The 14,468-nt window shown below is 41.0% G+C and overlaps 1 protein-coding gene across 4 annotated transcripts in view; it reads right to left on the bottom strand.

Annotated features, from left to right (window-relative positions):
- Positions 1 to 4,557, bottom strand: part of pikfyve (phosphoinositide kinase, FYVE finger containing) — a 28,481-nt gene extending 23,924 nt beyond the window's left edge. For 2 of the 4 annotated variants that reach the window (XM_036545077.1, XM_036545079.1), the window contains exons 1-3: positions 4,412 to 4,557; positions 1,057 to 1,250; positions 38 to 55 (exon numbers count right to left, since the gene is read on the bottom strand). In XM_036545077.1, coding sequence (XP_036400970.1) covers positions 38 to 55; positions 1,057 to 1,240 — 202 coding nt within the window. In that variant the 5' untranslated portion in view covers positions 1,241 to 1,250; positions 4,412 to 4,557. The remainder of the gene's footprint in view (positions 1 to 37; positions 56 to 1,056; positions 1,251 to 4,411) is intronic. The other 2 variants (XM_036545078.1, XM_036545080.1) reach the window with 1 other exon arrangement.
- Positions 4,558 to 14,468: the final 9,911 nt, after the last annotated feature.

Raw genomic sequence — 14,468 nt, 5'->3', positions numbered from 1 at the left:
TTGGAGCTACTGCAATATCAGCATCTGAAAAACTCACCTTTACTGTAGGATCGGTCTGGGGAAAAAAAATATATTGAAAAATAATTCTACTTTTTTCTAGGCTGTTATACAAGAAAATTCATTGAAAACTACAGCACATAGCAATGATGGAAAAAAAACCCTCAAAAAAATCTCATTTGACTTTGCCACATTAACTACCCATCTTGAACAGTGAACCAAATATTAAACAAGGGTTAAACCGTGAATTACTAGCCCCTGCAAGAATCCATGTGAAAGAAAAGAAAAGGAATCTTCCAGCAATTACAGTGCAGGTTTCCACACTAATAAGACCTATCACAGTCCTATGCATAACTCAGGGTGGGTTTAGTGTTTCTATGCATTCACTTTCCTCTTGCACAGACCACTATTCTAAACATGTTCACGCTAATATTAGGAAATGTGGCACGCAATATACAATGGCAACACCAAACAATATTTATATGTTTGATAACCAATACTGAGTTGGACCGCCCTTCTTCACCACCATAGGGTGCACCTGGTCACCTAAAATGGCTTCATATTCCTTGGTCATAATTCCACCATTCAGCAACTATCCTGTTAGGTGCCTGTCTATCCCTGTTGGCGAGCTTGGACTTGTGACCACTGCTCCTCTTTCCTGATAAAGCTTTTCCTTTTCTGACTTTTGTAGCAGAAACATATTGGTAATTAGTATTGACATTAATAGGAAATACATTATTTGTGATTTATTTACTACTATAAAATACACCTCCTTTTTCATTTGGCACTTCCATTATTTTGTTAACCCCTTATACATGAATGCAACTGGCTCCAATCCACCTCCTCTTGAGAACTAAAGGTGCAAATTATCTCAAAACAATTATAAGATGCCTTCTTAAGAAGATTACAACACAAGTGGGAATAGTCCATTGGTTAGTTTTTCATCAAGCAAGAGATCTATTTTCTGAATATTTTACTTGTGCGTTTAAGTGGATTTGTGTCTGCGTGCATGTCAGTGGGTGCACGAGTATGTAAGTGTGGGTAGGTGCCGGGTCTCACCTTTGCTGAAGCGGAAGAGGCTGACGAAGGAGCTGTAGGCTGAGCGGAGCGGGGGCTCGTCCTGTTCTGGGGTCAGGGGCTTGAAGTGCGTGAGGTGGGAGGGGCTGTGGGGCAGGGCGGGAGGTTCCGCGCTCCACTCCAGCGTGGAGGAGGAAGAGGAGGAGGACTTGTCATCAGCAGCCATGTCACTGCTCCTGCGAGACAGGCAGACAGATACAGAGAGGGTTTATTTCATACGTTACACACAGAAATGCTGACGTCCAACAAAATACTGTCATCAAAGTGTCAACAAATTTCAGGTTAACTTGAGGTGCTTTCAGCTCCAAGACTGTACGGGTTCTGGGTATGGTCACAAAGAAGCTAGCTTATCTTGTCGGTTAAATTACTTCTACTGTATAAGTGCCAATCAGTGTAAATAAAATTTTAGTTCTCCACTGAATGAGGGGTGGTGGTGAGCCACTAAAGAGATGAAACTAGATGAAAAATGAAACTAGATGAAATCTAATATTTATTAGCAAGTGGAGAAAGCCTACTACATAGGATCAAAGAACCTATTTTCCATGAGACAAGTGCAGGCAGAGTGATCTTAGTGTGTCATTAGTTTGTAGTCAGTTACACATCATTTGTAATAAACATCAAATAAACACTGTTTATGCTTGATAGTGGTGAGACATCCTGGCCAGTCAAGTTTTATGTATGGTGAACCCCAAAGTATGCACTAACTTTATTTTAAAACTTAATACTTGCAATTTGATTAAGGTGAACCATTGCACGGTATGTCAAAGGTTTTATTAAAGCATTTACGTATGAGGTATTTCAAATACTTATTCTAGTTTTAACATATTATTGCAGAAAGCAAAAATAAAAGCCTTAAATGCAGTCAGCACCAATAAACTGTGTCTACAGCCACCTCAGCAACCACTGTAAGTAGTGTAGAATGGATATAATTTAGCCATGGATAATCCACTCTAGGCTGCTGACCACATGAAGACTATATATCACTCCACTTTCCAGGTGCCATATAATAAAGGGTTTGACCAATATTGGTTTTCAGTGCAAGATTACTGTGGTCCACTAAACTGCAATCTGAATTCTGTATTAGAAATAGTATTTGCTATAGTGTTGTGTGATACGCAGCTCAGATGCATAGTGCTACACTACTCTCCAAGGTAATCCTATGCCATTCCCGTCATATGCACTCTTGATTGAAAACAACCAAACAGGATTAACAGGATTATGCTGGAGAAAACGAAAGCCACATAAGAATTTACTTATTATAGTGAGATAAAAATCTCAGAAAGTATTTTAGATCCTTAATTCAACATAAACAAGTTGACAATGAGTCGGCCTGATATTTTCTTCATTTTCTTTATCACATGACCCAAGGTTTAAGTTCACAAAACTGTACGTAGAGTCCAGGGTCCTGATGCAGATTAGCCCTTTGAGTTCAGGTCACATGCAAGGGTCACATGATGTCTGGCTCACATTCACAGAGAGGGACTACATGCCTTGCACACTGACATCACTGAAGTCAGGCTGTGATCAACTAGAGCTAGAGGGAGACCACATGACATCAATCTACTTTCAGAAAACATTGGTGATATACTTCCAGAGCCAGAGAGAACCCAATTAGTCTGATCAAATCATACTTTCAGAACATCTCAAACAGCTCTGCAAACCCATCCCTTCTGGACAACAGGTCCACTGGAGGCAGTGAGAAAGAAACAGGAAAAGCCATTTGCAAGCCAATATAAGCCAACAACCTCACCTAGGTTACTCCTCCCTCCAAGTGTGGATATATCAATGCAATGGCCTCATTTACCAGACATGCATGATATATGCCTGGTAAATGAGGTTACCAATGCAGCAATTTGCTCATCCAGGTTTTGACTGATCTTCTTTTCCAGTGCATGATACCAGTATTTAGCAGCAGGTCACTGGATTATGGTCTGGTTTTGAAAACAGCATTTCTCCAGGAGGACCAATGTAACCCAACCAAAAGCCTTCTGTTTGTAACGTTTCCATGTCTTGACTAATCCATTCACTGTGGATAAAGAGTTGTTTTTGCTTAGGGGGGAAGTGAGAATAAAATATCAGAAGTGGATACTTTTTGTAGAACAGAAAAGCCTTTAGCCACCTCACCGTCCAAATGGCACTTTTAATTATATTTATCATTTGTAACATCTGATTCATGCTAAGCACCCTGTTCATCAGCAGGACTTACTGCTTGTTTTAAAGACCAGTTTGAAAATAGATGTTGGCCAACAGGAGACAGAACCACAGGTTGCAGCATGTCAACTGAGACAGAAGAGACTGTAACCTAGAGACCACCAAATTGCATGAGAGATTAGTACTCCACATACAGTCTCTGTTAACCTCTGGAGGCCATACATTCCATGTATGTCCTCAGCTGTTTTACAGTCTATTATTATTATTATTATTATTATTATTATTATTAATACTGGAACTTCTACATCGTAATATACAAATACAGTTTGTACAGGAGACAACATGGGGACTGAACAAAAAGAAAAAAATGAAACGCGGACTTCAGCAGTGGCATACTGTTCGTAGTCGGCGGAGATGACATGCCAAAAAAGTAAATTAACAAGCTACCCCTGCTAGCATTAACGCAGCATGTGATCATGAGGCGTGTGATGCCGTGGGTACACTGTGATCTTCCTTCATCAAGACAGACGACAATCCTTGCATGCACGGGCATGGCTAACGTTACAGTCTATAATTTTGCTTGAGCGTACCATCACAAGCTGCTATTCTGCAAAAGAACCAAAACATGTCCACGTTCGCAATGTAGCAACTTCAACTGCTCTTTATGAATGGCTAGTTTGCTCGCTTGCGAACGGAAATCAATATCCGGTTTACAGGTAGCATTCTATTTGATTGGACAGCATCAACAACTAATATTCTAGCCAGGGAGCTGGCTAATACCCGACTACCGAGAGCCGGAAAAATACATTTATCTTGTTAGAATAGCCAGCCAGCTTGCAACCACAAAACAAACCGGCACCGTCATCGTCAGCTCGCTTAATAAATTCACAACGCACATCATGATTAGCGGGCAAGACAACGCTGAAACAGCCACCGTGTTGTGGCAAAATTGATGCATGGATGACATAAGGCAATTTCAGCACTAATTTACATGCAACTCGCCAATTTTGACATTCTATCAGGTAAAACGATTCGATCCGTTTCGTTCGATAGCCGTGTCTTGACATCATAGCTAGCTGTTACGTTGGAGGCCGTGAGAAAGCTAGCCGCTATATGTCTTACATTAGACAAGCGGAAAATACGAGCCACTCAGCTAAAGCAGATAGGTGACAAGTTAAAGGTTTACCTGTACAGAGAGGGTCCCCACTGACATGTCCGTGTCAACACCGGGCAATTGTCTTCAATCAATGAGTGAGGTTTGTTTTTGTTTACGTAACTAGATTAGCTAGCTATCAAACTAGCCAAATACTCTTCCTCTATCCTCTAGTTGCTTTCTGCTATCGACCGCTTCCTGAAGCGAGCAGGGTAAACTAATCTACCGCCTATACAATCGAACTAGTGTGATCACGAGTCTAGGCAGCATACATGATACATCCATGTCCCTTCTCTCTTAATATCATTGACTCTGAGTCAACGATTCAGCCCTCTTTAATATTGTGGGGTTTTTTTCTAAGGAAACCCTCAAAACGGGTCATTGATTAATAGGTATGCGGTATGCCCCCCGCCAATCCGTAACTTGAGAATAAATTCAATGTGATGTATTATTGAAGGCTTTCTTGAACGTTGTTGAAGCTTAACTTCCCTTGAATGCATTTGGATTGGATTTATTTCATATTTACATAATTTTTAAAACGCGTGATCATTGTATACCTGGATAAATACGTCAGAATCCAAAAATGCCTGCATACGGTAACTAGCTGTGTCAATAGTAAATTGAAACTGTCCCTTTTAAGGTCATAACTTTCTTCAATGCAAGACCTGATTTGACCATACTTTAAACAGAATTTTATTTTTGTAGTTTTAAATGTGTTAACACATCTATCAATATGTTTCCCATATCAGTCGAGCTCTGTCACAGCATGTTGTTGGTGTACTGTGTACAAGCGCTGCGTCCCTTGCGTGCGTGTCCCTCACCCTCTGAAGGCGCAGGGTGGATCAACGCTGTTGGCGATGCTTCCATGACTTCACAAAGGCTGAGGACCTACCGAGGTGGAGCTTTGTCTTTGAGGCGAGACCGGATCCAGGAATGTACAGTACTCATCCCTGTACAGAGCTGTCCTCCTCAGTTGTCCTTAAGAGAGAAAAATAATCTTGCTGTGTATTCTTCATCCACAATCCGACTTGTAGCATTACAAAATACTGTTTAATGCCACCTTTGAACACATCCCTATAAATATCCAGTTACAGGTGAAGTCAGAATGAGAGTGATTCACTCAGGTTAATCATTTGAGAAGTTTGAGGGTTGTAATAGTGGTGTAAAGGTCATTCTATTTTATATCACGATACATTTAGGTTGAAACTGTTGGTAGGACAAGATGTCTTTATCTTTAGTATTTCCTTGAATAATTTCTATAAACTGGTAAGACAGTAAATATGGGGTACATTTATGAGTGAGAGACTATAACTATGAAGATGCACAGACTTTCACTTATGAAAATCATATTTAGTTTTCCTCATTACATTACATGGTAAAAGTTTGGCCGTTTATTGTACTGTGGGAAGTTACCCACCATCTCAAGATTTTAAGGGTGGGAATATAATTGTTTCCATAACACGTCCTATATAACGTTGCAGAGTAATACTATCTGTAATATACATTTTCCTTTAGTGAGGGACATAACTGAAGTCATTGGTGATTTTCATTTTATTTTCATCAGAAAATATAACTCAGTTAATGAATAAATTATCTTTTGTTGATCACTTTTGAAACTATACATCACTCAGGAGCAATGTGCATATCGTTATGTTTACATGCAATTGTATTAAGAGTTTAAATGTGTATTGATTTATTATCATCAAATCCTTTTTTGGGATCTACCAGAATGTTTGGGACTCGTGTTAGCAGTTGTAGTTGTAGCGTAGCGTCATAAACAGTAAAGTTCAGTGTTTTTCCTAAGTGCCTAGTAGTCACGACATTACCATGCATGGCCCTATCACATCTAACGGTTTGCAATAAATTTCAATTATAGGTTAATATTTAAATACGTCCTTGGGCATACATTCGTCGCATTCCCGTCATAATCGATTTTTTTCTTAAATATTTTAATGACAGTTATTAATATCACTCGCATCTTACTTCTTACCTTGTTCCTCGTTGCACGATTTCCCGCCAGGGGGAGACAAACATAGTACCGCCCACCTAGAAAGAATGGAGCCAATCGCAGATGGCGCAGTGCATACGTCTTAGTTATGATTGGCCGTAAGCAGGACAGGCCCAAGCGCCGCAAAATTCAAGCGCAGTTTTGGACTGACACGGCAGCGTGATGATGATGTTTACGTTCGAAGTTTCGGACGGTTGCTGTTGTCTGTTTTTCGCTAGAAAGACAGTTGTCCTGATATTTTAAACTATTGAACGTTCACAGCGGCTTATAGCCACATGCATTCGTCTTCGAACGAATAAGGAATACGGCAGAATTCAACAAACTAACCTAACGGTAGTTTTGTGAAGGAGGCATACTTGATGTGAGTCTAACTAACGAGCTAGCTTAGCTGGTTAACTTGGTGCCCATCTGCTTTACTGTTGATATTTTGACGTACTGCTTCACAAACCTTTGCTGGAAACCTAACTTCAGCTTCATTTAATGGCAGCTAGCTAGACAGCTAAGTAGTTCACTATCATTCATATCAGTTTATTCCTAACATTATTTGCTAGTTAGGTTAAAGTTAGCTAGATGGCTAATATTACCTAGTAGCATCTAGGTCTAGTAATTCTAGAGCAAGAGGCAGACGTTAAAATAAGTTAATCAAAATCGCTGCCAAGGTTTTGTTTTATCAATCATCTTAGGTAGGGTAGCTGGATTAATGACTAGTTGGCGATGTAGCTAGCTAGCTAACATTAATGTGTTTGTTGGTTTCTCCCTGCTTCGACCAAAGACTGCATAGGCGGAGTAACGATGCAGAGTGAAGGCCGTGTGAGGCTGCTATCAGCAGCAGTTGATCCAAAGGATATGATAACACTGAAAAAACAGGCAGCACTAAAAGCTGCCAAGCAGAACTCATCAATAGCTGCGAAGATCAAGACAAAGATCCAAAGTAAGTGCTACTTACAAGTCTCAGGAAATGTTAGAAGGTTAAATAGTTCGACTTTTCGTTAGCTGAAGTTACTAGAAGCCGTGGCGACGTAGGGAAATGCAAATAATGCAGAAAAAACAGCGTTACACATCACTGAATTTTATTTTAGTGCTACAGCTTTTGAATATTTTAGTCTTGAAATGTTCTTTTGAAGAATGGCTAAAGCTGAATAGTTTAAACTATTGACATATGTAAAATATTTGAAACCCAAACGTTTTCCTATGAATGGAAGCGCTGTTTGCTGTTCCTTGGTTATATGCTTGTCTCTGCTCCCTCATGAATTATGTGATGCTGTTCATTTAAATGGCATGGCTGTCTCAGACTCTGTTTCCTTCACCTCCCTCTCAGACACATCCTCCTTCTTCAAGGTTTCCCTGAAGACCAACAACAAGGCCCTGGCCCTGGCCCTGATGGCCCAGAAGGAGAAGAGCCGGCAGCTGGAGACAGAGACAGTGCGCCTGCAGAAAGAGATTCAGGCCCTGTGCTTTGACCTTGCCCTCCGCCGGTACAAACACAGACAGCTGGTGGGTCTATGGGGGTGTGTGTGCCTCTCTATATGGTGCAGTGGTATTTTGGTCCATTCCATGGCCCTTATACAGGGTGTCCAGACGGCCAGTGTCTCCCCCACTATATACATTACATTACAATATTGGCATTTAGTTGTCTAAAATGCAATTTTGGGTGAAGTACCTTGAAATACACATGGAGAATATGTGTATTCAGTCATTTTAAATGTTCAGAGGAGGACCATGGTGAAAATACGTTTGATATGATAATAATGTGATTTCTTTCTAGATATATTCTTAACATGTGCGACAGTATTCATCTGTGTATTTCTGTTTGTCCTGTTCTAGGTTGTAATTTTAAAAGACCTCCAAGCCAGTACCTTAAAGAGCATGATGACAGCCATAGACCTGCTCTCCAATAATGATGTAAGGGTTTTGGGTTTCATTGTAGCACCGGGCATTCTGAAGCATGTGACATGCCTTATACTGTGTGATGAAAGTTTCCCTCTCTCTTTTGCATTTCATAGACAGCAGGTCTGCCAAGTATACTTCTTTGATTAAGCAATCAGTTTGGTTGTTGTTTATTTTGTATTTTAAATAATAATCTGATGCATCAAACTTGTATGTCATGCAATATAATAAAACCAGAGTATGGTTTCTTATGTAAGCTGTCATAGGTTTACAGCCTTTCGCATGGGGCATTTTTTCAGAGAGTGAGAGTGAGAGCTAAAGTGAAAAAGTAACCAGTGTCAGCCATTGGGGGTTTTTCTTATTGGACTTGTTTTTATTCTGTGAAGCAGTGATGATGAGCTAAAGAAGATTCGTGTCATCTTTAGTATATATGCTGTCTTGCTTGTATATATACGTATACAAGCAGTGTATATGTAGGTTCAAAGGCTGTGTGCTTGTTCACAGTGGTGTCTGTTTATAATGTACTTTCTTTCCAACCAAGGACTCCACAAATCCATCTGATGACACAACTGAGCACACCCCACCAGACACCAAAGACTTGAGCAAAGAGCTGGGAAGGTATTCCAGTTGTCTCTGGGCAAATAAGATGAAATCACTGTGTGAAGGCCTTGTGTGTTCATCTTAGAATCCTGACTTTTACACTAAGAAAAGTACCTAATGTTCCTGAGACACATATTGGAAAAATAGTAGACCAGCATTGGTGTAAATTGTAAATTTCTCCATTTGTTTGGATTAGGCAGTCAGCAAAACTTTTTTTTCATAAATGTTTAATATATACCTTTTCATTTCTGCTAACTTTACATTCAGAGGTATAACAGAAGCTGTCCCATCTGAACAGTCTGAGAAAACTGTGCCGAAGACAGTGACCAGGGAATCCCGTGGATCCCACACAGACCACCTGACAAACTCCCCTGAGGAAATTCACAGCACACCTAAACAGCCTGGAGCCAAGGCTGCTACTGGTAAGAAAGGCTTAACTTGATTCCTGTTTACATTAATATTGGTGTCGCTCTTGAAAACACCATGTGCCAAGACTGAAAGTAGATGTTGCTCCTCTGAACCACTGGGAATTAATTTAATATGATGGTAAATGTATATAATGGATGTGTTGCATATCTAAACTAAAAAGAAATTAATTCCTCCTAAGAAGACTAACAGGAACAGATAGATAGGATTAACTGATATTATTGTGGTTAAGTGTTTGTATAGTTGAGATTGTTCAATGTTGTCGTAAGTGTATATTTGTGATGGTTATCTATGGTTGACATCATTTGGACCAGTTTCCATTTTATCCTTATCAAAAAGTACACACATTGTGTGTGATAACTGTGAAGTCATTAAAGGTCTGAGTGTAGGAGTTATCAAAGTTGGTATATGTATTTAACTTGGAAGTCTTGGTTGCACTCTGGACATACTAAAATATCTTTAAATTGTGGGGAAGATAGAAGTGGTTCTAATGGTAAATTATGAAAATTAGGTGAATATATCTGTTCTGATTTTATTTAGATGCTTGGAGATAAATTTTTGTTTCTGCCCTCTGCAGATGGGTCTGTTCTCTGGCCTACATGAATATTTCAGGTTCCAATTTGTGTATGCTTCACTGTTCAGTTGGTTATCACTAAAGGTGAATAGATATCAGTTTTTTTAGGGCAGATAACCATGATTTAGAGAACAGGGAGGTTTATTGGCATTATAGATGGAAATGAACTGTCAGAATTAATACTTGAATCAGTATAATTAATTTCCTGCTTTATCAATTATTTGTGAATACTCAAATGTTTTAATTAATTTTAACAGGAAGTCACATGGAGGCAGAAAGTTCAGGAAGTATTCAGTCTCCCCAGAAGAAAACTCCCCGCTCTTCTACAGGCATAGAGCTGCACCTGGAGAAATGGTCTCGCATCTATTCGGGCCCCATGTCGGAGGCAGACATAAACCCATCAGTCCTTGCTGTAAATTCACATTCCACACTCGAGCCACCACCAGGACCTTATTCAGTGGAGCACGGGACGCAGCTGGACAGCCCAAAGGCGGAAGCCTCCAGGGTTCCTCCCTGCAATGAGAGAACCACCCTCTTCAACACAGAGATGGACATGACCCTTGTTAACAGCAATGCAGAGATAGTCACTGTTGAGACCAAGCCCAAGAAAGCCAGGAAGAAGAATGTGGCCGGGCGAAGGAAAAAGGACAGAGACCAGACAGAGAACTCTTGTCCTCCAGGTAAGGAGAAGGGGAAGAAGAGCTCTGCTCACAGACAGGAAGCACAGGGTGCAGACCTTGATGCTGCACAAGGTGAGATGGGTCTCTATGGCCAAGAGGAGGAGGAGGAGGAGGAGGACGAAGACAGGGGCAGAGACATGGACTGGTTTGCACCTCGCAGGAAGACTCACTTTACTTCACGCAACATGAAACACCACAAGCATATCCGCGAAGCCTTCAAAAATTCAGTAAGAGCTTCACAGGTTTTTGCCAGAGAACAAACCCTAGGGGAAGTGTACACAAACTCCCTTGACCACCACCACACTAACAGTGGCTCGATCAACCCGTTAGAAGATGATTATTTCAGCTGTAATGGGGCTCAGAGTTCTGTATTCACAGACAAAGAAATCCCCTGGGATGTAGAGAACCAGGACGAGAAAGACCCCAAAGGCAAAAGTTCAAAGACTTCCACTGTCCCCACATCTCAGACTTATTCCTCTATCAGCAGGAAAACATATGTGATCTCAGAAGCACAAGGCCGTGCATCCACAAAGAGCAGAAGAACTAAAGCATCGCCTGTAAGAGCAGAAGAAGAGTCAGCTATGGAGTGGCGTGGCGGTCACGCTGAGGAACAGACCGTTGAGGACACAAGCCTATCGGAAGGACAGCGCAGCCCACCCCAAGATCTTCCACCTGGTGTGACCAGCAAGCGGAAAGGACCCCTTTCTGAGGGGCACTCAGGCTCCAGCAAGCACATGAGGGCGGCCACCTTAGAGCCAGTGCTGAACCCTGAGCATACAGAGGGTGTCATTGCAGCGGAGAGCCTTCTCTGGGAGACCTCGGACTCCCCCTCTGCCCCAGCGGAGGCGACCAAGCCCAAAAAATCCAGGAAGGAGAGCGGGAACAGATTGAGGAAAAAGGAGAGAATGCAGATTGATGAGCCTCGTTCCTCAGTGAAGGAGAGGAAGAAAAAGAGCAGCAGCGTTCTGAAAGAGCAGGATTTGAACACAGACCTCTTTACTTTTCAGGAAGAGAGTAAGTCATCTGGGCCAGCCTCCTGCAGCCCTACTGGGAAGGAGCTAAAGGAGTTACAGGCAGAGCAGGTGAAAGACAAGGGCAGTACTATAGACTCTGTCATGACACACAGAGAGAATAATTGTAGGAAAACGTATACTGTATGTGTGGATGACCTTGGTAGTGGTGGTTCAGTTGACATAGTTGAAAATGCACAATTGCTGGACTTTCCAGTTGCTGAGGGAGACCAAAGCACCATGGTAAAATCTCAGGAAGGACAAGTAACTCATACGTCTACTGAGTCGACACACATAAAGAGCAAACAAGGTTATGATTATTCAAGTTCCAGTGCTACTGAAGCTCAGAGCCCTGGATTTAAGAGCAAAGGATTATGGGAGTCGAAGGTGGGGGCTGATGATATCCCCAGAGTAAAAAGTGGTCATTCTGTGGTGAACAGGAAGACCTATGTAATCTCAAGCCATTCACAGGGGGGCCCAACCACAAAGAGCCCAAGGACTAAAGCATGTCCTGTCAAGAGGGAGTCAGAGTCGGCTGCGGAGGGACACTGTGGTGGGGACTCAGCCGGCAGAGGTGACCCTGGGGGGGTGCGGGAGGGCCTGAAGAGGCTGATCATGGAAGAAAGACCCCCCTGGGAGGCACTGGATGGCTGCTTCCCTGACTGGGATGTCCCCTCTGACAGTCCTGCCCCCAGCCCTCTTTCAAAACCAGCATCTGCTAAGGTGTCTGTTTATCAGGAGCAGTCAGACAGAAGCGCAGAAAGCTCTCCAGGTAGGTGGAGCCTTTTGCTTGTGCTGAACAAACCCAAAATTAATCTGTTTTTTATGATCTAACAAAGCAAGTTCAAATGAAGCAGATGAAAGTGTACTGAGGTTATGATTGCAAAGCAACATTTGAACCATTGCTGTGGTTTTGAAGAGATTTCTTCTAAAAATACAATGTCTTTGCAAGCAGTCATAGCAACTGCAACGTGATTTATCCAGTTCTCAGGTTTTGTGTACTCTTGAAGAGGAGCTGTTGTTAATTTTCTCATTTTTTCTATCTTTTACTGCGCGGTGTAGCAGGTAGAGCTCTCAAGAGCTTGACCAATAATGTTCCAACCTTGAGTGCGGAGTCAGAGGGAAGGGTAAGAAGACGTGGAGCGGCCGCTGTCTCCTACAAGGAGCCATCCATCAACAGGTGAGTACTGCACTGAATAAAAGAATATACTCTGGGCCCCACATAATCTAATCTAATCCTGACGTAACTGGTTTTCAAGAAGTGAACAAAACATTAAAGTCTACCCTCTTATCTAATTTCAACCTGCTAAAGCAACAACCTGAAAACATTGAAAACGCAGATGTACATTTTGCCTTATAATTTGGAGCAATTGCTTTGAATACGTCTGCCAAAGAGTTGAGTGTTCCTGTACAATGGTCCTGTTGTACATGAAGTAAAATTACAATGCTCCTCTGCAGTAGTCTTCTGTATACCACACAGTGATCACTGGCTTCTCTAGGGAGAAAAGCAGTCATCTAAAACATCCATTGATGGTCCTTGTGGTCACTTTCTCAAACATGACTGGAATAGCAAGACCATAATGCAACCACTGCCACAAAGCCACATCGTGAAAGTATGGTCAACTATTTTCCATTGTGTCCCTTTTACAAAAGATAAAAGGTCTTGATTGATTTTTAAAAAGTCTTTATTCAGAAAGAGATTGTTTAATATTAAAATCTTGTGAAATGTCATGGTTATGATTTCTACATGTGGTGATGTATTGTTTTTGTCTTCACAGCAAAATGAGGCGTGGAGATAAATTCACAGACACAAGGTTTTTGAGTTCTCCAATATTTAAAGACAAGAAGAAGAAGAAGATGCATGTAGAGAGAGCTAAAGACTCAGGAAGTACAGATTGTGTTATTCACCTGGATTTGGTTTAATGTTTTTTAGATTTTAATTTGTCATTTTTTTTATTTAGACTTTACATTTGCTGTTGATGTTACAAGTTACACTCTACACAAACCGGTCTTAATAAACAAACTTTCCTTTTTAAATGTCAAATGATAAGTTGTATAATCCATTGCAGCCTTTATGTCTAACTTTTTGTGTGGCACCTTACATGTACATTTAAGGTGATATGTTAGGTGGCTTTTACCATGTTGCCTTGTTAAACCTTGTTATGGTAGATTCTTAGTGTTTCTTTGGTTATTTAGCTAAAAGAATGGGAAATTATTTGTCTTAAATTATACACATTTGCATTTGTTAATGAAAACAAGATCACAAGGCACACAGACTAACCTGTGGTTGACATCACATCTTTGAAGTTTAAAGTTCACTGATAATGTAATTGAACACAAGTTTATTTTTATGTTCAGTATTATACAGGTACTTGGCTTAAGGCTCAGAGTCAAACATTTTATGGTCTTTTGTATGAATAATAGGACAGATTTAAACTTCAGAACAGTATTTTCCTTTACCTTGGTTTGATATTTTTAACAAAATATTTATGATCTAGAGATGTTCGTGGTTGAATATTCAAAGAGCTAAACCACACCTTAATCCTAATGGGATCTGAGTTTTAAGGTTGTGAATGTCTGAAGAAGTGCCGGAGGGCTTTTATGGGGCAAAAAATCAGCTTGTCTGAGGAGGTGTAGAGGAAACTTATAAATATGCCACGGATCATATCGGTTAATGTGTCATCTATATATAGTCCGATTGCTACAGTGCAGTGAAAATCATGTAGTTAAAAGCCCTGAGAAAACTGAAACATGCAAGAGTATTTGATTTCGGTAAGAGTGAATTTTAATTTGTTTCCCTTCCTGCTTGTGAGTGTGCAGCGTTGTCTCATTCAGGCATCTGATTGGTCTCCATGCTGCATAGCGACCAGCAGGGCTCTCCTGGCACAGCACATGCGAGCTGGCC

Source organism: Megalops cyprinoides, chromosome 14 (assembly GCF_013368585.1).
Source record: "Megalops cyprinoides isolate fMegCyp1 chromosome 14, fMegCyp1.pri, whole genome shotgun sequence".
In the NCBI taxonomy this organism is placed as follows: domain Eukaryota; kingdom Metazoa; phylum Chordata; class Actinopteri; order Elopiformes; family Megalopidae; genus Megalops; species Megalops cyprinoides.
The sequence above is the reverse complement of the archived record's forward strand: the minus strand, read 5'-3'. Positions and strand labels throughout refer to the sequence as shown.